Genomic DNA, 25,898 nt, shown 5'->3' with positions numbered 1-25,898 from the left:
AAAACAATTGAGCAAACTGAAAGCTGTGTCCTTAAAGGGTTAATAGATCAAATTGAAATTGCTGATCCAAACACCCAATTATTTAAAAATGAAAATCATGGAAATTGTCAGGGGTGCCTAAACTTTTGCATACAACTGTATATAGTGCTTATAAATATTTATTGGACTATTTGTTTTTATTACCAATCCTAGTGACATTTATGCCCCCATTTATTAATCTCCTTGTAAACAAGTTTCTCATAGAGATAATGTGTCTGCAAGCATTTGGGGCCTGTGGAAAAACATTGACTGACAAACTTTAAAAAGACATGAAACCCAAAAATGTTCTTTCATGATTCAGAGAGAACTAGATTTATGCTTTCTCATATGCTAAATAATTTGAAAGTGATGCAGCATAACTGTAAAAAGCTGAAAATATCACCTGAGCATCTCTATGTAAAAAAGGAAGATCTTTTACCTCAAAACGTCTTTAGCTCACCAGTGCAGTGTAAACCGTTTTACTTCAGCTGCTGTCCAGCTGCAAGTTGAACCCCCCCCCAAAAAAAACAGCCAATCAGTAGTGCTGAGGTAATCTTTTCCTTTGCTGCGATATCATGCGATTTCATAGGACTTACTTAAACTGAATGGATAGAAAAATAACATGACTCTGCCTGCACATGACAGATGCACACTCCCTAGCTTGTCCTGGCACAAGCACCATGACTAGTTTCTTAAAGTCTCTTTACAGTGGGTGTGAATACTTAGGAAATTTGAGGTAAAATATCTTCCTTTGTTACATAGAGATGCTCAGGTGATATTTTGCAGCTTTTTACAGCTATTCTACATCAGTTTCAAGTGCTTCAATATTTGGGTATAATGTCCCTTTAATTGTAGAAATATATGAAAGCCCACTCTGCTAGGCCCTATTTGACCTAAACAGAAAACACACAAAAACCTAGTTCCTTCTGTCCGAATATTGCTCTAATCCTCAAAGTAGCTAGATCTCCTTTCTAGCAACAATACGTTATAAATCTACACAAAAAGAGGATGGCGCTGGAAAGCTATTATTTTCCCAAAACAGAATGTTAATTTAATAACTTAAACCAAATATACAGTAAAATTGGATGCATCCTTGTAATAAAACAAATAACACAATATTTCAAAGAACATTCATAATATGATGAAAATCATAATGTCCGTTTTAAATCATATGTTAAAAACGTATTTCCTTGATATATTGCAAAGGGTACACAGTTTTCTAACACACTGTAGCAGTGTCCCAATAATTGGTAAAGATACACTGTCTCGTAACTTACTGTTACAGTATCCCAACCGTCCGTTGATCTTAGTCACATTTTTCCGATCACGTAACTCATTCAGACCAATCGTGGGTCCGATGTTCGAGCCAATGGCGGTATGTGGTTTACAATTTCATATCCCAATTATGTTTATAGTATAGGGATTATAAACTATGTTTTGTATTTTACGATTAAGCCAAAATTTATATCCCTGCAGTGGATTTTATTCTTGCTAGTAGCAAGTCTCTGGGACTTATAACTACGTAATATCTTGTCAGTGACTACACAAAATATACAATGTTACCCAGAATTAGTCCACTCTCTTTTATGTGGCTTATTTGGGAGTAATCTCTGTATCCTCATTAATCTTGTTCAGTCAAGCCTTACTTCTCCATGGTTAACAGTGATATTAACACACAGCTCCGGTTCCTTCAGCAGCCTCTACGCATTTCAGCCCTTAGGCCTTTATCTAGATATAGGCCTAAGGGCTGAAATGCGTAGAAGTTGCTGAAGGACCCAGAGCTGTGTGTAAATATCACAGTTAACCATGGAAAAGTAAGGCTTGATTGATTCTTGTTATAGCCACTGATCCAGCAGAGGTATTACAATTCTGGATAACATTTTTTATCCTGTGTAAACACTGACAAGATATTACGTAGTTATAAGTCTCAGCGAGTAAGAACCACTGCAGGGAAATAATTTTTGGCTTAATCGTAAAATACGAAACATTGTTTGTAATCCCTATACTATAAACATAATTGGGATTTGAAATTGGCTAGAACATCGGACCCACAATTGGTCTGAATGAGTCACATGATCGGAATACTGTGATGAAGATCAACCGACCATTGGGATACTGTAACAGTTTACGAGACAGTGTATGTTTACCAATTATTGGGACACTGCTACAGTGTGTTATGAAACTGTGTACCATTTGCAATGTATCAAGGAGAGACGTTTTTAACATGATTTAAACTGGCATTATGATCTTCATCATTTTATGAATGTTCTTTGAAATATTGTGTTATTTGTTTTATTACACAGATATATCCGATTTTATTGTATATTTGGCTTGAAGTTATTAAATTAACATTCTGTTTTTGGGAAAATTATAGCTTTCTAGCGCCATCCTCTCTTTGTGTAGATTTATAACCTATTTGACTTGTGCCTATGTCTCTCAAAGTCATTTCTAGGTCAAACTGGTTAATTTTACATTTCTCCGAATATTCTCTTTGGTAGTTCCTATTCCCTTAGACTTGGACAAATACCCACTAGTACTGACGTTGTTTTACAGTTTGTTTTTTTAAATTCACCATACCTCCTGTAATTAAATTATTTTGGTTTATTAAGACCATCATTTATAGCAATATTTTTGAAATACATTATTTGTTTGTTTTTTTTGCAGTGATTCAGGCTGCCTTTTAGAATTTGTTTTGTGAAAACATTAAATGATTTTTAACAGTTTGTTTTATATTTAAAAAGTGAAAAGAGCGACTGAATGTGATTTTTTTTTTAAAAATAAATTGCTAGGTATTATATCATCTTATTAGTCATCTTAGGGAACACTTCCAACTTGTGCTATTAAAAACACTCTTAAAAGACTTTCATTATATTGAAGCAATAATTTGGAGGAAAAAAAGATCAGATTGTGGTATTGGTTCTGTGCGACAATAGGTTTGTTATTGCACTTATTTATACCTGGTGGATTTTGAGACTTGGAAAATAATAAAAAATGATAATGTAGCTATAGAAAGGTTTACTTAACAGTTCAATTTAAGGGTGTCTAATTTTGCATTAACATTGACCACACAGTATATGAACAGAATAAGATCAGTTGCATTAGAAAATAACTTAAAACAATAAACTTTCTGTGGTGTCACTGGTCTTTAGTTGAATTCTTGCAAGGTCACCCACTACTGCTGTTCATACGTTGTTCAGTTAAATCTAAATAAACAATGCGTTTCACCCTCTATTAGGGTAGTACAATTTTTTAGCTACATGCCATTAAACATATTACACAGAATATTAGTTTGAGTTGAGTGTATTTTGCTAGTTTAGACGGAACAGTTAATTCTTAAAGGGACAGTCTACTCCAAAATTGTGATTGTTTAAAAATATTGATAATCCCTTTATTACCCATTCCCCGTTTGTTTTTATAACCAACAGTTATATTAATATATGTTTTACCTCTTACCTTGTATCTAAGCCCCTGCAGAATGCCCCCTTATCTCAGTGCTGTTTACGACTTTTATTTTAGATTTTAGCCAATAAGTGTGGTCTCATTTGTAACGCCACAGGAGCGAGCACAGTATTATGTATGTGGTACACCTTAACAAGCTCTGTCTTTCTGTGAAAAACTTATAAAATGGACTGAGATAAAGGTGGCCTGCAGGGGCTTAAAAATGGGCAGAGATTTTTATCTATATACATACATACATACATACAAACAAACAAACAAACAAACAAACACAGACAGACATACACACACATATATATATATATATATATATATATATATATATTATACAGTATATATAAACAAACACAGATTTCTTGAAACAATATTTCCCCAAACACAATACTGAGTTCTGAAAGGCAACAGAACTAAAGGCAATAGCTAGCTTAATAAATGAAAGGTTCAGAGTTACCTCCTAAAATGTAAGCTCTATGGGCAGTCTCTTATTATACGCCCTAGAATGTAAGCTCCTTGGGCAAAATCTCCCATTATTTATAATACTACTAAAATAACTGAAAGCTTCTTATACATATAGCCACAATAATGTGCTGCCTCCCAACCAATCTGCTGCCCTAGGCAAGTGCCTTGTTGGCCAAAATATGCCCCTTTAAAGCTGGGGAATGTTTAGTAAAGGCATTATCTATCTTTTAAACAATAAAACATTTTTAGTAGACTGTCCCTTTAACCACTATAAAAATATAAAAACTATTTTACAACCCTAACGGATAATAGCTGAAAAACCCTGGTCAAAGAGGATGACTGTTCTATACTTGAGCTTGATATTCAAAACTTCGCTAGTCAGGCAAGATGAATTGAGAAGTAAAGTCCAGCACCTGAGCCACAATTGCAGTTTCTGTGCAGAAGACGCCTGTGAGCCAATAAGAAGCAGCAGCTCGTTTCCCTTGGCTGCTCTTTGTATGAAGGTGCAAAGGTCTTATGATTGCATCCTGTCCCTTTAAATAAACATTCATTTTAAAATACCCTATGAATACCCATGAATGTAAAAAAAAAGAGGAAAATAAACAGTTTTTACTTTGGAATCCTGTTATATTTTAAGCATTTCAGTTGAATTGTGTATTGTAAAGCTAGTATTTTAAAGGTAAACGCCAGGGGACTAAGAAATAACCTTATGTAACTGATGAACAGAGACATGAACTGGTTTGACAGAACTCATTCTATACCGAGGATTTTTAAGATGCTTTTTATCTGTACATTTTAAGTTAAAACTGGAGTTACTTTATTTCTTCCTTTTAGAGAGGATTCCTTAAACCTTTCATAATATTTTTTAATACATATTTCTATATAGTAGATTTTTTTTTCTTTGTATCACAAATAATTCTGAAAATAAATAAATAAAGGTATTTAAAGGGGAGAAAATGTACAATCCACCATTATCGTGTTATTTGATTTTACTGTTCAAAAATGCACATTTATTTTGTGTAATATATAAAAGAAAATATGGAATATATTTTTATTACAATTTGAAACAAATAAATAGTCAAATCTGTTGTTCAGAATTCCAAATTGGTTGAATTAAACTCCGTTCTTAGACTTATAGTCAACCAGTGCCATATGAGACTACAGAACTGATAGAAATTAATGTATTTATGAATTAAAGAGATATTAAACCCAATTTTTTTCTTTCAGGATTTAGATAGTGCATGTAAGTTTAAGCAACTTTCTAATTTACTCCTATTATCAATGTTTCTTCATTCTCTTGGTATCTTTATTTGAAAAAGCAGGAATGTCGGCTTTGGAGTCGGCCCATTTTTCTTTCAGCACCCTGGGTAGCGCTTGCTGATTGGTGTATAATAGGAATACATTAGAAAGTTGCTTAAAATTGCATCTATCTGAATTCTAAAAGAAAACAAATTGGGTTTCATATCCCTTTAATAAGTGCTGTTATAGTGCTGCGGAATCCAGTGCTCCACAAATAATAATAATATGATTATAATTATAAAGTCCAAACTAGTTCTAATATCTTAACGTGACTTAAAACCCAATTATTTTCTTCTATGATTTAGAGAATGCAATTTTCTTCTTAAATGGAAAGAGTCCACAGGTGCATGCATTACTTTTGGGAAATAAGAACCTGGCCACCAGGAGAAGGCAAAGACACCCCAGCCAAAGGCTTAAATACTCCTCCCACTCCCCTCATCCCCCAGTCATTCTTTGCCTTTCTTCCCAGGAGGTTGGCAGAGACGTGTCAGAATTTTTAAATTTGTTTTTGTCTCTTATGGAGGGTAGTACTCTTCGGCATGGGACAGGAGTTTTAAGTAGTCCTGTCAGTCTCTGAGTGTGGGCTTGGATGAAAGTTAGAGTCCGGAGATGCAGGGAGAGTCTTTCTGCGAAACCATCCCATATTAACAACTCCTCAAGCAATCAGCGTTGTCGAACTTCGCTCCACTGCCTGCTTTCTTCTCTCAAGTCCATTGTGGAGGCAATGCCACTATTCGTCACTTAAAAGGTCCTGTTCCTTTTCCACGGCGTAGATTCTGGTAAGATCATTTCATTTTACTTTATCGGCAATGTAATGTAATGTGAATGTTTTCCCGAGAGGTTTCACACCTTTGCGGGTCTAACTATATGACATAAGGGTCTCTGTGAGTCTCTGTTAGTATCTTGGAATCGAGGGTTTATATCTCCTGAGGGGGGTTATTGAACAGGGGGGTTTATAATAATGTTTTTTATGTGATTCAACCTGCTTATGTGTGATGTTTATGGGCTCGTGGTTGGAACTTTGAGGCCTTTGGAAGTGACACAGCCTTTTGGTTGGGTACTCTTTTTTTGGACTATTCAGTTCACCTTGTGTTCAGGCGTGGTTTCGTTACGTTCCTCATTTCCGTATTCCTGACCGTGTGGCAAAGGAGATATTCTACCGCAGGGGTCTGGTCATAGGAGGTGGTGAGTGCCACAGCCATTGTGGGTGTCAGGTGCCGTTTTTGTTTTCATACTTTAGTCCATATTGATATTTCCTCTATCCAGTTATGGAGGATTCTGATGCTGAGACTGTGCTCGTTTCAGATTCAGCTACGGAGGATTCTGATACCGAGACTATTTTAATTTCAGATTCTGTGTCCAGTTGTGAATCCGGATTGGCCTCGTTGACACATGTCAACCAGTTTTGTTCCGTATGCCATTTCAAGGGACTGCTGAGCCATCCGCCTCTGGGGGTCCTGTCCTCCGAGAGGCGAGTTCCCTTTAAATTCATACTTCTACACATGCGGGTAACCCAGTTTCTGATTCCTCCATGCAGGGTGGCGTGTTCCCCTAGAGGTTGCAGCACGTTTTCACTTCCACATAATGTTGGCAATTGTTCGTCTGCAGAGTCCAGACGTTTCTTTGAGATTGTGCTCGTGCCCTAATGCCCCAGGTCTTCCGCCTTGGGGAGGGCATCTACAGTTGCCCGCGGGTGTAACTGTCCCTGAGTGTTATGCCTTTCGTTACAGGATTGCGCGTCTTCGCGTATTGCTCAGATAGGGTTTTTGAATGACCCTCTCGTTACCAGATATAGGGATTTTCAGTCTGCTAATTTGAATGGTGCACCTTATTAGACATGTGGGGATGAAATAATCTCCTGATTGTCATTTGTTTCCGATCTTTCCCAGTTTTTGAAAGATAGGGCTCCGTTTAGCTGGTCCTGTGGGTAGGCATGTGTCTTTTTGGGCGTTAACCTCCGGGTTGCCTTATATTTTAATTATATCCAATGGGATGTCTTTTATTTGTTTTTGTTTCCTTCGGGAACCTTCGGGGATTGATACTCTTTATTACTTCTTCGGAAGTTGTTTTGGACATGTTAAAAATATGTGTTTTCTGTTTTTTTTTCCCCTATGAGGGAGAATTCTATGAGGGAGAATTTATGCTCGTCTGGTTCGGTAGAAGCGCCGAGTGCTCAGGTTATCATTGTTCTTCATGTTCAACTAATCATTCGAGAGGACCTTTGGGTCCGTGAGGCGGGAAAGATTGTTTCAGTCCTTATAGCCTTCAGTCATAGATGGCCGGGCAGGGGAGTTTTTCCGCTGCGTCACTCTATCTGACATCTGATTCATCAGAACTTAGAGTTTTCCTCCCCCATGTGGTGGAGGGTTGGAGGGCTTAACGCCTCTTACTGCAGTTGAGCGGTTTGGCCTTCATTTTTAGGCCTCTGGATTTGTCCTTTTGGGCTTGATCCAGCAGCTTGTACAGGATAGCTGTCTAGCATTCGGAAGGTTTGTATTTTTAAACCAGTTGCTTCTCTTGACGCCTTGCAGGTGTACGCGTAAGCTATTTATAGTGTATCTAGATACAGCTCTTACTCTTTGACGTGTACTGTCTGTCTGAGTTATAAGAGACCTTTGGGGCTTCTTCCATTGTCTCCGGATGAGTTGGATCTCCTTTTAGGGATCTGTGTTTCTGCGTGATGGTTGTTCTCTGCAGGGATTTCGTTGAGCTCGGGGTTTTCCAGAGCTGGGTAGGCTTAGTGCCTTTCTCTTCCTTCTGCTTGTGCGGAGATGATAGGGAGACAAGTCCTGCTAGTAGGATTTTTTTGACCTCGAGGTATCCCTTGGTTGTCCTGAGGCTCTGAGAAGTAACTTCATACGAGTTCTAGCCTTGCTCCTTGGAGCCTTGTACTTTAGCTTCCTTTGGTTGGGGCTTTTGAGTTCTTCTCGCTATCCGTATTCTCTGGATATGCATCCATATCCCTTGTGTCTGGCTTTTTGGCCAGCTGGTGTGTTTAGTTCTAGGGTAAGGTTTGCCTGAACTATTAGGTGCCCAGACCTGTTTTTCCCCCTGAGACTTCCAGTTGCTGAAGCTTCGCTTGGCCTTTTCCCTGACCCAGTCTTGGGTGGTTTTGGAATCTTGGATCTCAGGGCTGGTCGGGGTGTTCCACGGTAGTGGGAGCTTAGGCTATGTCCTTGGTTCATCTACCTAACCTGGTCATGGTTGGCCAGGTTTTCTGAGTATTTTTTACTCTTTGCCTCAGAGTAGGCCATGTCATCTGGTGGTTAGCTGTGTGGCTTGCGTCCTAAGGATTGTTGGTTCATACCCAGTGGCTGGCTCTGGATGTCCAATTTCTGGTGCACCTTAGGATTGCATTCCCCTGGTCAATTTGCCAGTGTTCTTGTGGATCCCCTGCTCTGCAGGTGAATGGGTTGGCCGTGCCTCTGCTTGGCAAGCTACTTGAAGGGGGGTCCTTTTCTAGGACATCTGTGTTGGGAATTTCTCTTCCCATTAGTCGGTGATTTCGGGCCTTGAGGACAGTTGTTACCCTTCTGGCATCATCCCTTTCCTTTAGGGGATATTCTCCTCCCTATGGAGATAGAGTCCTTGCTTGGGTCTTCTCCAGGATGGGAGGCTGAAAAGTGGGATTGGTTCCCCCTGGGGTCTTGCTGGCTCCAAGTCAGACTTATTAGGCCTTCATTTTGATAGATCCTTAGGTCTATGGCCTTGTTGTCTGTTTTCAGAGTCGGTTGTACTTGTACTCTGTGGGGGTGGTTGTGATATCCTTACGCTCGTTCCTGTACCTGTTTTGGGACTCTTTTGTTCCCCTGTCTTGGATCCCTGAGGCTGGGTTGGTCCAGCTGGGTGTGGGTCTGCAGCTCAGGATGGCTGAGCTATCTAAAGTTCTGCGTTTGGGTCGCAGTCTCGACTGGATGTGTGAGCCTTGTTGAGTCTATCCTGTTAGCTCAGTCTGCTAGGGTATAGATTTTACTTTCAACTTACTCCATTGATTTCAGAAGAGGGTTTACTCTTCCTTCGGGTTCTGAGGGTATACTCCCCTTTTCTGGGGGCCTTGATTGAGGTTTTGTGTTCCCCTTTTTAGGGACCTGTGTGTAAGTCCGGCGACTTAGGTTTCCTGGATCGTGCCCTCTGTCTGGGGGTTGCTTTTGCGGTCTGTTTCTTGCTTGACTGACTGCTTCTTCCTACTTGAGGAAGTTGAGTGAAAAGCATAAAGTGAACCTTATTACCACCTTTATATACAAAAAACTGCTAACCTGCAATTCCACCTTAAACCTAAGAAGGTGTGCCTCTATGGAACCTACCTTAATTACCTAACCAATAAGATCACAAGAAACACCTTTATAAGGAAGCATTCAACCTGTCTGGAGTATCTTGATAAAGCCCCCAGAGGGTGAAACGCGTAGATTTTACTCCAGACTTTTCTACTACCACTTTTCTACAACCACGTTTAAAGAAAGTCTTACAAACTCCAAGAAGCTGCGATCCAGCCCCTCAAGTGGACTCTCTAATTTTCATGATTTAGGAGCCAAAACCACAAGGAGGACCAAGGATCTGATCAGCGAGAAAGTGGAGCACAGCTTTTCTTTCTAACAGTGGATCCCCAACACTGCACATCAAAGTGCAGAAGAAAAAAGTTTTTTACAGTTGCAGTTCAAACATCTTGAAAAAGATCAATTACATCTGAACACGCTAAACATCCAGCGTGCACAATCACAGCCTATCCTAAGAGAGGTGTGACCCCCTAACCACCAATCAGGAACGGAGGCTTGTTTGTTATCTCAGGTTAAGCCGCGAAGGAACAAAACTGAGAAGGAAGCTCACAGAACATCGGCACTTACACGATTCCCAACAGACATTTGTAAGGTACCTTACAGCTTGCTTTAATCCCAAGGTGGCATTTTTTGTTTATCAAGTTATATTCAGAGACCATATACTGTCAAGTCACTCGACTTACTAAAACAAGTTCATAGGGAGACGTCCCTTGTTTTATTTGCTTTTATTTGTTTTATTTGCCATATATCTTTTAGTTAATCCTAAAGTTTTATTGTTGACAGATAATTTAGTTTAATAAAATAGTTTTAACACTTCTATATCTTTCTTTATTTTTTGGATATAGTTATATCCATTTCTTATCACTGTAAATTGGATCGTCACTAGCTTCACTTACACTTATTTACTCCTCATAATCTATTCACGAACACTATCCACATAATCTGTAATTACAGATTTAGTAATATTATTCTTTTCAAAACATAAAAAAAAAAAAAATTTATACCAGTCAACACATAGGACTTAAATCCTAAATATCCGTTGTCTGAGACACTTAGATACTTTTGTTTTTACACCTGATACAAATCAGAATCACTTATAATATTTCACTTAGATAAGTTACACATATAATGGTAGCATAAATCCTAGCTTAATTTATAAGCGCCAGTGGAAATCCAAACTCTTACAATTGTTCTCAACCAAAACTACTGAGGAGGAGTAGTTTCCCCCATCCACCAGGCATACAGGATTTTTTAGTAAGCACCAACCCTCTATTCACTATATCATTGCTTCTTCCTCCTCCCAAGTACCCTCTGTGTCGTCCTGTTATGGACTCTGTGTTCTCAAACTTGGGGTTTTTCACCTAGGTGTATTACACACTTTTTCATGGCAAATGCTTTGGTGTTCTATGGTCAGACACTGGGAGGACTTTTCCTTTTCAGTTGCATTCCGTGCTTGCAGGATGTTGGAGAGACGTCTTTTCTGTCTCTGTGCCTGGTCTTATCCCGGGTTTCGCTTGGTATAGGCGTGGCCTCCTTCCCCTGTTTTGGCCCCTTTGGGTCTCTGTGAGCTGGGCTCACTCTTGGAGGTGTTCTTTTTTTGTATTAGGGGACCTTTTGATTTCCTTGGTTCTCCTTTGCCTTCTCCCCTTCGGGGTTTCAGATGGTGTCTCCTTCATTTGTAAGGGATGAGCGGTGGGTGACCGTCTGTTGGGCGACGGTGTCTCCTGGAGGACTGTTGGCTCAGTCGAGTCCGTTTGCTGTCTCTAGTTTGGCTTCTGGACTGGCTGCGAGTCAGTGTCTTTGGGGCTTTTCCTCTTAAACTTTTCTCAGCTTTGGACAAAGCAGGTTTTTTATATTGGGTAGAGGTTCAGGCCTGGTGCCCTCAGTAAGGGCCGCTTATTGTACCCTCCCGTCTTGGCATTCAGTGTCCTCTATAGCTTGGGTATTTTTTTTCCAAAAGTAATGAATGCAGCTGTGGACTCTTTCCATTTCAGAAGAAAAACCTAAATTATGCTTACCTGCTCCCCACCCGTAATTTTATGTGGGACATCCTTATTATTCTTCTGGCACCTTTCACCCTGATATTTCTTCTACTGTTCCTTGTTCCTCAGCAGAATGACTGGGGGATGAGGGGAGTGGGAGGAGTATTTAAGTCTTTGGCTAGGGTGTCTTTGCCTCCTCCTGGTGGCCAAGTTCTTATTTCCCAAAATAATGAATGCAACTGTGGACTCTTTCCATCAGAAGAAAAGGAAATGATCAGGTAAGCATAATTTATGTTTTTAAACAGCTTTCCAATTTACTTTTATTATCTAATTTGCTTTGTTCTATTTGTATCCGTTGTTGAATACCTTGGTGGCTGCACATAAATGTCTCCTGTCATTGGTTCACCAAATGTGTTCAACTAGCTCCCAGCAGTGCATTTCTGCTCTTTCAGCAAAGGGTACCAAGAGAATGAAACAAATTTGATAATAAAAGTAAACTAGAAAGTTGTTTAAAATTGTATGTTCTACCTAAATCATGGAAGAAAATTTTGGAGTGTCCCATCCCTTTAACAGGAGAATGAATCCAGGAGAGAAGAAAAGAAGGCCCAATAGTTCATTAAACAGTAATATATTAAATGTTATTAAATGTTACTTCAATATACAGAGCTCTAAGGGATTTAAAATAGTCTTATGGTTGTAATAAAAAAAAACACTAAGCAGTGGCTTATATTTAATAGAAATATGTATTATTCATAATTTTTTAAAGGATGTTACCCTTTAGATCTTTTTTTAACTTTATTTGTGAAGGGTGCATCATAAATAGTAACATACTCCAATATCTATAATAACGGCATTATTTTTCATATAAACAAATATACCATAAATGTGTTAGTTCTTTAAAATAGCATGCCCTGTCTGAATCATGAAAGCCAATAATATCACAATTGTGAAGAAATAAGCAATCATAGACCGAGCAAAATCAACACTGTGTATTTATTGTCACATCGAAGAAAACAAAGGTTCCACCACTCCACACACAACAGCTACATCCAACGCGTTTCCTGCTGCTAAACAGCACTTCGTCAGGGATACTCACAGCTGTCTGATTGCACCTTTTATTCAGCTCACCACTCATTCCCAAAATTTAAAGGTATACTACCGCTTATACACTTAGCGGCATATTTGTAACCTATAAGCCATTCAATCTGGTGCATCAGTATCACATTACAATAAAATAACAATCTTAAATTTATATGTTACGAGTACATTGTATCTAAAAATATAGTTAGACAATTGACACATAAGGTGGGAAAAACAGCTAGTGCATTATAAACAAATACTTTTGCTGCATCCGCATTTTATATACCACTAAGCTATTAAGCTATTACAGAGGTCACAAATATAAGGGCATGTCTCAAATATAAGTATAGACACGTACTAGGACACAGCACAACATAATGGTAATTTATTACAATATCATAGATAACCTCTAGTTATAATAATATTTTGGATAACCTATCACTTATGTTTATTGACGGTTTTATTTACATATTTATCCTCCTAGGGAGAAAGCTGGAATATTATTAACTATCGATTAAACCTCAGTTACCTATATATAGTTTTACATCTGAATTCTCGTTTATGCCCAAAGGACTCCCTGTTTTTAAGGTATAGATCCAATATACTTCTCTCCTATTGAGCGTCTGAGACCTATTGCCACCTGTATTTAGTTTGGGCACATGATCAATACCTTGAAATGAAAATAAAGTATTGATATACTTTAGCTCACTTATATCAAAATTATAATTTCTCCTATGTTGGGCAAAGTGTTTCGCCACAGGTGTCTTAGGCACTTCACTCTCAAGGGACAACAGGTGCTCTCTCACTCTATCCTTGAGCATACGTGTCGTTCTACCAGTGTACTGAAAAAAGCAAAGTTTACAAGTGATAAGGTACACTATGTATCTGGAATTACAGTTAAGGTGATGGTTCACCTTGTATATATTACCTGTTACTGTAGAGTTAAAAGTATCACTCCTAACCAGGTATTTACATGATTTGCATGGTGTGCCACCACATCTATAATTCCCATTTTTCTTTCTTAGCCACATTCTATCATCCTTTTTCTCTTTGATGGAAAAATTTCGTTTAAGATTATTTTCTATAGTTTCTGTTTTCCTTGATACACATCTAATCCCTTTATCTATGACTGTCTTTAGTTTAGGATCATTTTTTAATAGTGGGCTAAATTTCTGAATAATTTTACAAATTTCTGAATATTGCCTACTATATTTAGTGGAGAAAGTTAATCTATCCATACTTCCTGAGATTTTATCCTGTTTGTTTCTATCCTGCAGTAGAGATTTCCTGTCCATAGCCTTAACCTCTTCCATAGTTATTTCTAAATCTCTTTTCTTATAACCCCTATCCATCAGTCTGGTCTTCAAGATATTTGCTTGTACATAATAATTTTCTTCACTACTACAGTTACGTTTCAAACGCATAAACTGGCCTTTTGGAATTCCCTTTTTCACACTATAGGGATGGCCAGAATCTGCTCTGAGTATGGTATTGCCTGATGTTTTTTTTCTGAATATTTCTGTTGTAATACATCCTTTATTTTTATCTCCTTTTATTGTCAAGTCTAGATAATCAACACTGCTCTCTGAGCAAAAAAATGTAAACCTCAAATTATTATTATTGTCATTTAAATATCCCATAAACTGTTCTATAGTTGAATCACCACTTTTCCAAACTATTAGCAAATCATCTATAAATCTAGTATAGAATAAAATACGATTTTGAAAAGGATTGCTAGTAGTAAATATTTTCTTCAGTTCAAAATAACCAAGATATAGGTTAGCGTACGAGGGGGCGAATTTCGCCCCCATCGCCGTACCCTGACATTGTACATAGAAGCAGCCCTCAAATAGAAAATAGTTATGGGTTAAAAGAAACTGAACAATGTCTACAATATATTCAATGAAGCAAGTCTCAAATTTAGTATATATATGTAACATTTCATTAAGGGCATTAAGTCCCTCCCTATGCGGTATACAAGAATATAATGATTCTACATCTATAGTTAAGAACAGAGATTCACTATCCCATGCTAGATCTTCCACCTTACGTAGTAGGTGTTTCGTATCCCTAAGGTAACCTGGTAAACTTTTTACTATGGGTTGTAGAAATTCGTCAATCCATCTCCCTAGATATTCTCCTATGGTTCCTATGGTGGAGATTATGGGCCTCCCAGGCGGTTTTGATGCACATTTGTGAACTTTAGGGAGATGTTTAAATACAGTTACTGTAGGGCTGTCATTTATTAAGCATTCTGCTTGTGCTTGTGTCAAATATCCCTGGTGAACACCCTCATCTAACAATATTTTTAACTCATTATTAAAACGCTCTGTAGGGTTATATGTCAATTTGTGGTATGTATTTTCATCTGATAGTTGCCTTTCAGCTTCCAATACATATGCTTCCCTATCTTGTACCACGATAGTGCCACCTTTATCAGACTTAGAGACCACTATGTTAGTGTTGTCCCTAATTTCTTTTAGTGCTTTTCTTTCCTGGTGAGACAAATTATCCCTTTTATTCCTTTTTGTGTGTATGTCTTTTACTTTTGTGTTATAAAGTTGTGTCAATTTTTCTTCTACCACTGCGTGAAATACTTCAATTAAATCCCCCTCTTGCATGTATAGGATAGAAACTACTTGTGTGTCCTATCTTTTGTGTAGAGCTTGGAATGTTTAAATTATTAGGATCATATCTCAAGCTTTCACTACTTAAGATCCTTAAGCTATTAGTATCACACAATTCATTAAATGTAAGTGAATCTATATCAGTGCCCATTATATTACTCTCAACTGTACCCGTATCCACTATCTCACTATCATAAATGGAAGATGGATCCTCATTAAAAAAATGCCTTTTTAACGTGACCTTTCGCACGAACTTATTGAGGTCAACAATGGTATCAAATAAGTCCATATTTCTTGTTGGAGAGAAACCCATTCCTTTCGAGAGTGCAATCTTCTGTATGTTGGTTAATGGGACAGATGACAAGTTTATTATACTCTCTAATTCTGATCCTTCTTTTCTTTCGTTGCTCTGGTCAACCTGCTGGGGTATTTCGCCTTCTGATCTTCTTCCTTCTTCTTTTTTATTCTTTTTGGGTCTCCATCTTTTACTTTATGCTCGTGACCTGACCTGTTGGGGGTAATTCCCAAATCTACCAGTGATCTGTGTTCCACTCTTTCTTTAGGTCTTGCTCCTAGAGAATTATCTCTTTCATTATTTTCCTCACTCATAGGTGTAGATGATCTTGGACTATATGCATATGAACTGCCCTCTGCACTCGAAAAAGTAACTTTTCTTTGTGCTTCCTTTTTATTACTGGACATGTCTCCTTCTATCTTTTTTCCTTTATTCCTTTTATTCTGATGACTTCTTCTTTTATTCTGCTGAGTACTGGTATTCCAACTATAAACTATATCCAAGTCATAGTCCTTACAGTCTCTTTGATATTTGCCCAATTTTCTTGTAACTACTTCATTATCAATTCTTTCGGTTGTATCCTTTAGTTGTTTCATATAGTCTTCAAATCTCTCATCTTCTTTAAGGTCATCAATCTGTATTTGTATCTCAGCTAGCTCACATAGTGTGGTTTCTCTTTCCTCTGTTCTTTTCTTAAGTAGTTGTTTCATAAGAACCACAGAGCAATCTGTTAGATTCTGATTCCATTCTTTCATAAAAACCACATCCATTTTTTCTGCTGCTGGGTACTTTTTCATTCTGAGACCTCGTGGTATTTTTTCCTCATTTATATATAGTTGTAAAAATTCCATTTCCCACCATGTCTTTAGTTCTTTAATGGTTAATTTTTCTTTCATAGAAAACAATGTACTCAAATCTACAGGTGTGTGTTTGGGAGTGGTGTCCCCTTTGATAAGTAAATCAAGTTTCGCTCGTCTATTTACAATTTCTTCCTGATCCATGGCTTCAAATTATCTTATGCACTATGCACTTGACTTGTCACAGTATAATATGCAATTTGAGAATTTCACATCAATCAAAGACACACTGTTGCAAAACTGTGTATATGAGCCATAAAACTTGTAATCACTTTCAGCTGTGTGCAACCTAAACAAACTGTTATTTTTTCAAATCGGTTTATAGTCTCACATGTATTGTTGCCACAACTTGGTTATTTGCAGGAATAAAATTGTTACAGAGTTCTTACTTATAACACTCTAGTTTCCGGGTGCATATAGAGTGTTAACTGTGTATATATTCAGCTGGGTGAGTTTTACACATACATTATTTAGTATTATGTTTCTCCTTGGTAGGTAAAGATATGTTCAGGTAACCTCCAAAACTTTCAGTGTTCCAGTATATTATATTGTATCACAGGTAAGTAACGTGAAAAATATATAATCATGAAAGTATCATTTTGATGTGACCTCCCTTTTTAATTCATTTTTAATTTTTTCGAAACCATGACATTTTAATTTTGAATTTAAAGTGAGTCTAGTAAAAAATAAACTTTCATGATTCAGATGGGGCCTGTAATGTTAAACAACTTTCCAATTTACTTTTATCATCAATTTTGCTTTGTTCTTTTGGTATTCTTAGTTAAAAGCTCAACCTAGGTAGGCTCATATGTTAATTTCTTAGCTGTTGAGCATTGCCTCTTATCTGAATGCATTTTGACAACTAGAGAGCGTTAGTTTATGTGTGCCATAAAGATAACATTGTGCTCATGCCCGTGGCGTTACCTAGGACACAGTACTTATTGGCTAAAATGCAAGTCTGTCAAAAGAACTGAAATAAGGAAGCAAACTGCAAAAACTTAGATACAGGGTAATCACAGAGGTAAAAAGTGTAATTAACATAACAGTGTTGGTTATGCAAAACTGGAGAATGGGTAATAAAGGGATTATCTATCTTTTTAAACAATGAAAATTCTGGTGTAGACTGTCCCTTTAATATATACCTTTAAGTTGTCCTTCAATCGTAAATGTGGTTTTATATCATGTCAAAAAAAATATTTAAAAAAATAATCCTTAAAGGTAATGTATTTATAGTTACAGTCATTACAGAAACCAGAATTGTATCATCTTACTTGTGGAGACACTTGTTTGTGCCGTGCAAGGACTGAAGTTAGACTTACACGTGTTTAACACTAAATATTACACGCTCCTCTGGATAACTCTGAAATCTGTGATGGTCTTTTTGAGAAGGAATGTTTATGACTTTGTGTATCTCTAAAAGTACAGCTTCATTAATACAACGCGTAGAATTAGAAATATATATTTCTGTTGTGTTTTTGTGATCTTGTGACAAGTGGGGTAGTTGTAATGCAAGCTACAGGCTTCCCAGTAAGACCACCTGCAGTGGGAAGAAATTAAATTCACAAATCCTAGTCTTCTTTCAATACAATATTCATGTGTGAGATTTTTCCTTACAGACGGTTCAGCCACAAAAAATACCTTGAAATTGTATTTATTTCCTGAAATACTTTTTCTTTTTTTTTTTTTTAGATTTTATAATGTAATGCAATGTAAAGGTTATTTGTTCTTTATTTTATTGTATATGAAATGCCTTCATTTAAAGGGACATGAAACAAAAAAAAAAATATTTAATTTTACAGAAAGAGCATGCAATTTTAAACAACTTTCCAATTTACTTCTATTATTTAGTTTCCTTCCTTTTCTTGATATCCTTTGCTGAAAGGTTTATCTAGTTAAGCTGCTGATTGGTGGCTGCATATATACTGATCGTCATTGGCTCACCCATGTGCTCCTTCAACAAATTATACCAGAAGAATGAAACACATTTGATAATAGAAGTAAACTGGAACGTTGTTTAAAATGTAATGTTCTACCTTAATCATGAAAGAAAATTTTGGGGGTTTATGTCCCTTTAAGTGCCTCAGCATACTTTGCATTGTCTGTCTTTCTGTCTGGTTATCTATGTCTGTCTATCTTTATTAAATATATAAATATGTGCATGTGGCTGGGAGTTTCTACCCAGATAAATAACAAATTGCAGTAGACTAGTTTAAAACTGGCAATTTGTTTTTTTAGTTTAAGAACGTTCTTTGTATATGTCTAAAATACATCCAGTAATACTTATATAACTAAACACAGTTGCGTCTATTTCCAGATTATCTTTCTCAAGGCATGGACCTGTCAGGTATAGAAGTGATTGAGAACGATCTCCTCTTCATCGCTAGAGCTCGCCTTGAAGTGGAAAACCAAGCCAAGCGTTTGCTGGAGCAAGGAGTTGAGACTCAGGTATTTTGCGCAGCACTTAAGAGCAGTTTGTACTAATGTTGTGTTGGATATACCTATATGAAATTGCAGATTTTAAAGGGAAATGAAAGTCAAAGTAAAATTTTCATGATTTGTCGTGTGGGCAAGATACCTAGATATGCCCAGGAACAACAAGTCACTATTGGGAGCTGGGTGAGGATTGGTGGCTATACACCTCTTGTCATTAACTCACTAGAAGTGTTAATCAAGGTCCCAGTACTGTTTAACCACTTAATGACCAGTGACGTACCCTGTACATCTTTGGTCTTTCTATGGGTGGGTGTTTTTCAATAGCGCAATCTTGCCGCCAGCAGTGAGACCGCATTGTTTTAGCAAGCCTGCAGGAGGGACAAAGAATCTAATAGCATGGTTGTGCTATTACACCTAGACAATCCCTTAACAACCAGCAGCATACAAGGTACGTTGCGGTAATTAAGGGGTTAATGGTGACCTGCACTTCAGATTTTTTTAAAACATTTTCTGACTTTGTTGAATTCATTAGTATAGCTGTTTAAAAGCTCAATGAGGTCAAGATGAAAAGCTTTCCATCAAATGTAATGTGTTCCTCAAGATCTCTTGCTATACTGCCCCATTTTTATTAATATTGTTATTATGGCTACATACATGTGGAACCATAGTTTATGTTCAGTGATTTGTTAACTGATGAAGGGCATTTAAATTAGGAAATTAAATTTTAAACGCAAGTCAAATTTCCTTAATAGATATATAGGAAATTGCCCACATCCAGTCTTATACTTATTACCTGATTAAGAATTACACTATATTACCCTCTTTTAGCATTTGGATTTTTCTTATTTTTAAGATTTTCAATTTTTGATTTAATTTAAGGGACCTCAAAAAGAAATCTTAATTACGAGATGTAAATGTGACACATAAAATATATGTGCACAATTGTATATTGTTTTATGCAATTTTCATGTTTCATATTGAAAAATGTTTGTTTAATTGTATTTGTTTTATATGGTGCTTGTAAAAAATTTCTATGAAAATGCAACTTTCTGTTGTGAGAGCATAGGACTCCTATTTTGTAATAATTTACTATGAGCCGTTACCTGAAAGACTTCTTGGATTTATAATACCTAATTTGAGCTTCTTATTCCAACTTCAGCTTAACCACCATACTAAGCTTGCAGTCAGTTATTTCCTAAGCTTAACGCTGCTAAAGTTACAGTTGTACCAAACTCAGTTGCGACTTGCAAACGATACAGTTACCTATGTGACGTTTCACTCGGAGTTACAAGTTCTATGAACTTCCAACTAATCTAATGCTTGTAACAACTAGGACTTACTTTTTCACAAGTAACTGATACTCACAGAGCCTGTCTGTTTTTACAATCCACACAGAGGAGACTGCTCACCAGCACGCAAATACCCAGCTTTAGAAAAACAGCTCCTGAAACTAATTGTGAGTACCCTTCAAACTTCCAACACCTCTGAGTTATTTTCCGGTGCCGCTGTATTCAGCCTGTCAGTCACTTCAGATCTCTCACTGACTCAGCGTCCATACACGCTGTTCCGCATACGGCCAAAGCAGCCTGTCAGCAGCTACTTACCTCACACACAGGTTCTCCTGTTCCAGAGTGTTAAAGTATAGAGCGGTTAACACTGAGCGCTCTTACAGTTCTATCTAATCAAGTACCAATTCCAATATTTCTTATCTAATATTCACAATAAGAATATTAAGACTCTCACCCTTTCCTTGGGGTTTCCAGATAATATTCCAACACTGCATGAAAAGAGTTCCACTCCTCTATAGTGTTGCTCCATTCACTGCTGTGATACAAAACTAATTACTAAATTCTGCAATTGTGTTCCAATAGTTACAGTATTCCACATCACCTTAGATAAGTCCATGTCAAAATAAGATTCCCATGCTCTCACAACAGAGAGTGGCATTCTCATAGTAAATTATTACAAAATAGGAGTCCTATGCTCTCACAACAGAGAGTTGCATTTTCATAGAAAATTATTACAAGCACCATATAAAACAAATACAATTAAACAAAAATCTTTCAATATAAAACATGAAAATTGCATAAAACAATATACAATTGTGCACATATATTTTGTGTCACATAAACAAAATGTTTAAAGGGACATGGAACTCAACATTTTTCTTTTATTATTCAGATTGTATGCCAAATTGTAAAATACCTTATAATTTATTTCTTTTGACCTTGGTGTCTTTATATCTTTTGTTTAAAAGCAGGTAGGTAGTTTATGATTGTGAACGTGGCTGGAACACTATATGGCAGCAATTTTGCAAAAAATGTTTTTAACAATATTATACATTTGAAAAAGCTCTAGATGGTCGTGGTGTTTGCTGCCTATGGTGCTCCAGATACATGTACGCTACCTACCTAGGTATCCTCTTCAACAAAGAATACCATAATAAAGAAGAAAATGTTATAATAGAAGTAAATTGTCTCTTTACAAGTAGTAGAGGAGAGAATGATACGTTTTTTTTTTTTTTATGTATTGTAACACTTAAAATTAGGCAACAAATATTTATCATTCTGGTTACTTTCTCTTGTAAGGTGTTTCCAGTCCACGGATTCATCCTTTACTTGTGGGATATTCTCCTTCCCTACAGGAAGTGGCAAAGAGAGCACACAGCAGAGCTGTCCATATAGCTCCCCCTCTAGCTCCACCCCCCAGTCATTCTCTTTGCCGGCTCTAAGCAATCGGAAGTGTAAAGTGAATGTGGTGTTCGAATTGTAGTTTTTATTTTCTTCAAGCAAAAGTTTGTTATTTTAAATGGTACCGGTTTGTACTATTTACTCTCTAGCAGAAAAGAGATGAAGATTTCTGCAGAGAGGAAGATGATTTTAGCATGTTGTAACTAAAATCTACTGCTGTTCCCACACAGGACTGAGGAGTACCAGAAAACTTCAGTTGGGGGGAACGGTTTGCAGGTTAGGCTGCAATAAGGTATGTTCAGTCATTTATTTCTAGACAAGACTGTGATAATAGACTGACAAGATCCCCATGAGGGGAGGGTAAGCTGTGTTCAGAGACTCAGTAAGGAATTGCAAACTTATATAACAGGGCTAGTTTATGCTGGTTGACACCAACTCAGGGCAAACAATTTTTTTATTGAAAATATCGTTTTGTAAGACACTTTGAAGGTCCCTTTGGGTTTCTTTCAGGGGTTGTTACCCACATGGCTATATTTAATCTCTCAGGAGTGTTTCTTTAGGCCTCACAGCTCCGGAGTAGAGTGGGAGGGGCCTAATTTCACGCCTCAGATGCGCAGTTAAAATTGAATAGAAGTTCATGCTGCTTCACATGGAGGGTCCTGCTGCAGTTTGAGGGCCTAGAAGAAGCTTTTTCCACCAAATCTGGTCCCTAAGGGCAGGTAGGGCCACAGCAGAGCTGTGGCAAAGTGCTGTAGAGTTTTTTAACCGGTTGTTGGCTTAATGTCGATCCGGTTTGGGCATTAAGGGTTTAATCGTTTTTATTGCTAGTGGTGCAATCTTACTAAGGCTTTAGGCATATACTGTAAAAAAATTTCATTTTTCACTGTTAAACATGTCTGACACCAAGGAAAGTCCTTGTTCAATGTGTTTAGAAGCCATGGTGGAACCCCCTCTCAGAATGTGCCCACTTGTACTGATATGTCTATACACTTTAAAGATCATATTGTTGCACTTAAAAATGTGGCCCAAGATGATTCTCAGACTGAAAGTAACGAGGGTAGCCCGTCAACTTCTCCCCAAGTGTCACAACCAGTTACGCCCGCTCAAGCGACGCCTATCACCTCTAGTGCGTCTAACTCTTTTACCTTACAAGAATTAGCGGCAGTCATGGATAATTCCCTCTCAGTATTCTTATCTAAACTGCCCGTGTTACCTGCAAAGCGCGATAGCTCTGTTTTAAGAACAGATTATGAGCATCCTGACGCTTTAGTAGCCGTATCCGATATACCCTCACAACACTCTGAAGTGGGGGCGAGGGATTTGATGTCTGAGGGAGAAATTTCCGATTCAGGAAAGGTTTCTCCTCAGACAGATTCAGATACATTGGCTTTTAAATTTAAACTAGAACACCTCCTCTTATTGCTCAGGGAGGTATTAGTTACTCTGGATGACTACGCCCTATGGTGGTTCCAGAGAAATTGTGTAAAATGGACAAGTACCTATAGGTTCCTGTTTGCACTGATGCGTTTCCGGTCCCTAAGAGGATTGCGGATATCGTTACTAGGGAGTGGGATAGACCAGGTGTTCCCTTTGTTCCCCCTCCTGTTTTTAAGAAAATGTTCCCCATATCTGACCCCATGCGGGACTTGTGGCAGACGGTCCCTAAGGTGGAGGGGGCTGTTTCTTCACTTGCTAAACGCACAACCATACCAATCGAAGACAGTTGTGCTTTTAAAGACCCTATGGATAAAAAGTTAGAGGGTTTACTTAAGAAAATTTTTGTTCAACAAGGTTTTCTTCTCTAACCTATTTCGTGCATTATTCCTGTAACTACTGCTACTGCTTTCTGGTTCGAGGCGCTGGAAGATGCGCTCCAGACGGAGACCTCATATGAGGACATTATGGATAGAATTAAGGCTCTAAAGCTGGCTAATTCGTTTATCACAGATGCCGCTTTCCAACTAGCTAAGTTAGCGGGCAAAAATTCAGGTTTCGCCATTTTGGCGCGCAGGACGCTATGGCTAAAGTCCTGGTCAGCCGATGTGTTGTCAAAATCCAAGCTCTTGAAAATCCCTTTCAAAGGAAAGACCCTCTTCGGGCCTGAATTGAAAGAGATTATTTCAGAAATCACTGGGGGTAAAGGCCATTCCCTTAAGACAAGGAATAAACAAAATAATTTTTGTTCCTTTCGGAATTTCAGGAGCGGTCTCGCTTCATCCTCCCCTGCTGCAAAGCAAGAGGGTAACGCCTCACAACCCAGGGCAGCCTGGAAACCTTTCCAGGGCTGGAACAAGGGCAAATAGGCCAAAAAGCCTGCAGCTGCCACCAAGACGGCATGAAGGGGTAGCCCCCAATCGGGACCGGATCTAGTAGGGGGCAGACTCTCTCTCTTCGCTCAGGCCTGGTCAAGAGATGTACACGATCCCTGGGCATTAGAGATTGTATCCCAGGGATATCTTCTAGAATTCAAGGACTCTCCTCCAAGGGGAAGGTTCCACATTTCTCGTCTGTCTACAGCTCAGACAAAGAGGCATTTTTACGCTGTGTAGAAGATCTACATACAATGGGAGTGATCCACCCAGTTCCAGTTGCGGAACAAGGGCTGGGTTTTTACTCAAATCTGTTTGTGGTTCCCAAAAAAGAAGGTACTTTCAGACCAATCCTGGATCTCAAAATTCTAAACAGATTCCTCAGAGTCCCATCATTCAAGATGGAGACCATTCGGACAATCTTACCAATGATCCAGGAAGGTCAATATATGACTACCGTGGATCTAAAGGATGCGTATCTGCTCATTCCTATCCACAAAGATCATCACCAGTTTCTCATGTTCGCTTTTCTGGACAAGCATTATCAATTTGTGGCTCTTCCCTTCGGGTTGGCCACTGCTCCCAGAATTTTTACAAAGGTGCTAGGGTCCCTCCTGGCGGTTCTAAGACCGCGGGGCATAGCAGTGGCACCTTATTTTGACAACATCCTAATTCAGGCGTCGACTTTCCAAAGAACCAAGTCTCACACGGAAATTGTATTGGCTTTTCTGAGGTCTCACGGGTGGAAGGTGAACATCAAAAAGAGTTCTCTCTCCCCCCTCACAAGAGTTCCCTTTCTAGGAACTCTGATAGACTCGGTAGAAATGAAAATATTTCTGACGGAGGTCAGAAAGTCAAAACTCTTAACTACTTGCCGAGCCCTTCATTCCATTCCTCGGCCATCTGTAGCTCAGTGCATGGAGACAATCGGACTAATGGTAGCGGCAATGGACATAGTCCCTTTTGCTCGGATACACCTCAGACCACTGCAACTATGCATGCTCAAACAGTGGAATGGGGATTATGCAGATTTGTCTCCTCAAATACAGTTGGACCAGGAGACCAGAGATTCTCTTCTCTGGTGGTTGTCTCAGGATCACCTGTCTCAGGGAATGTGTTTCCGCAGACCAGAGTGGATCATCGTAACGACCGACGCCAGCCTGTTGGGCTGGGGTGCAGTCTGGGACTCCCTGAAAGCTCAGTGCTTATGGTCTCGGGAAGAAGCACTCCTCCTGATAAACATTCTGGAACTTAGGGCGATATTCAACGCTCTTCAGGCATGGCCTCAGCTAGCTGCGGCCAAATTCATCAGATTTCAGTCGGACAACATCATGACTGTAGCTTACATCAACCATCAAGGGGGAACAAGGAGTTCCCTAGCAATGATGGAAGTAACCAAAATAATCAGGTGGGCGGAGGATCACTCTTGCCACCTCTCAGCAATTCACATCCCAGGAGTAGACAACTGGGAGGCGGATCTTCTAAGTCGTCAGACTTTTCACCTGGGGGAGTGGGAACTCCACTCGGAGGTGTTTGCCCAACTGACCCAGCTATGGGGCACTCCGGAGTTGGATCTGATGGCGTCCCGTCAGAACACCAAACTTCCTCTCTACAGGTCCAGGTCCCAGGATCCCCAGGCGGTGGTAATAGATGCTCTAGCAGCGCCTTGGTCCTTCAATCTGGCTTATGTTTTTTCACCGTTTCCTCTACTCCCTCGTCTGGTCGCCAGAATCAAGCAGGAAAAGGCTTTGGTGATTCTATTAGCGCCTGCATGGCCACTCAGGACTTGGTATGCAGACCTAGTGGACATGTCATCTGTCCCACCATGGACTTTGCCAATGAGGCAGGACCTTCTAATACAAGGTCCTTTCAAGCATCCAAATCTAATTTCTCTGCGTCTGACTGCTTGGAGATTAAACTCTTAATTCTATCAAAGCGTGGTTTCTCTGAGTCGGTTATAGATACTTTGATTCAGGCTAGAAAGTCTGTCACCAGGAAAATCTACCATAAGATATGGCGAAAATATCTTTGTTGGTGTGAATCCAAGGGTTACTCATGGAGTAAGATTAGGATTCCTCGGATATTGTCCTTTCTCCAAGAAGGATTAGAGAAAGGATTG

General features: G+C 38.5%; 1 protein-coding gene across 2 annotated transcripts in view; it reads left to right on the top strand.

The window, feature by feature from the left end:
• COG5 (component of oligomeric golgi complex 5) overlaps window positions 1-25,898 on the top strand; it is a 1,291,144-nt gene that overhangs the window by 474,979 nt on the left and 790,267 nt on the right. For both annotated transcript variants that reach the window (XM_053716572.1, XM_053716573.1), the window contains one exon: window positions 18,662-18,792. In XM_053716572.1, coding sequence (XP_053572547.1) covers window positions 18,662-18,792 — 131 coding nt within the window. The remainder of the gene's footprint in view (window positions 1-18,661; window positions 18,793-25,898) is intronic.

This window comes from Bombina bombina, chromosome 6, assembly GCF_027579735.1.
Source record: "Bombina bombina isolate aBomBom1 chromosome 6, aBomBom1.pri, whole genome shotgun sequence".
NCBI classification, from domain to species: domain Eukaryota; kingdom Metazoa; phylum Chordata; class Amphibia; order Anura; family Bombinatoridae; genus Bombina; species Bombina bombina.
Note: the sequence above shows the minus strand (reverse complement) of the source record. Positions and strands in the feature narration are given on the sequence as shown.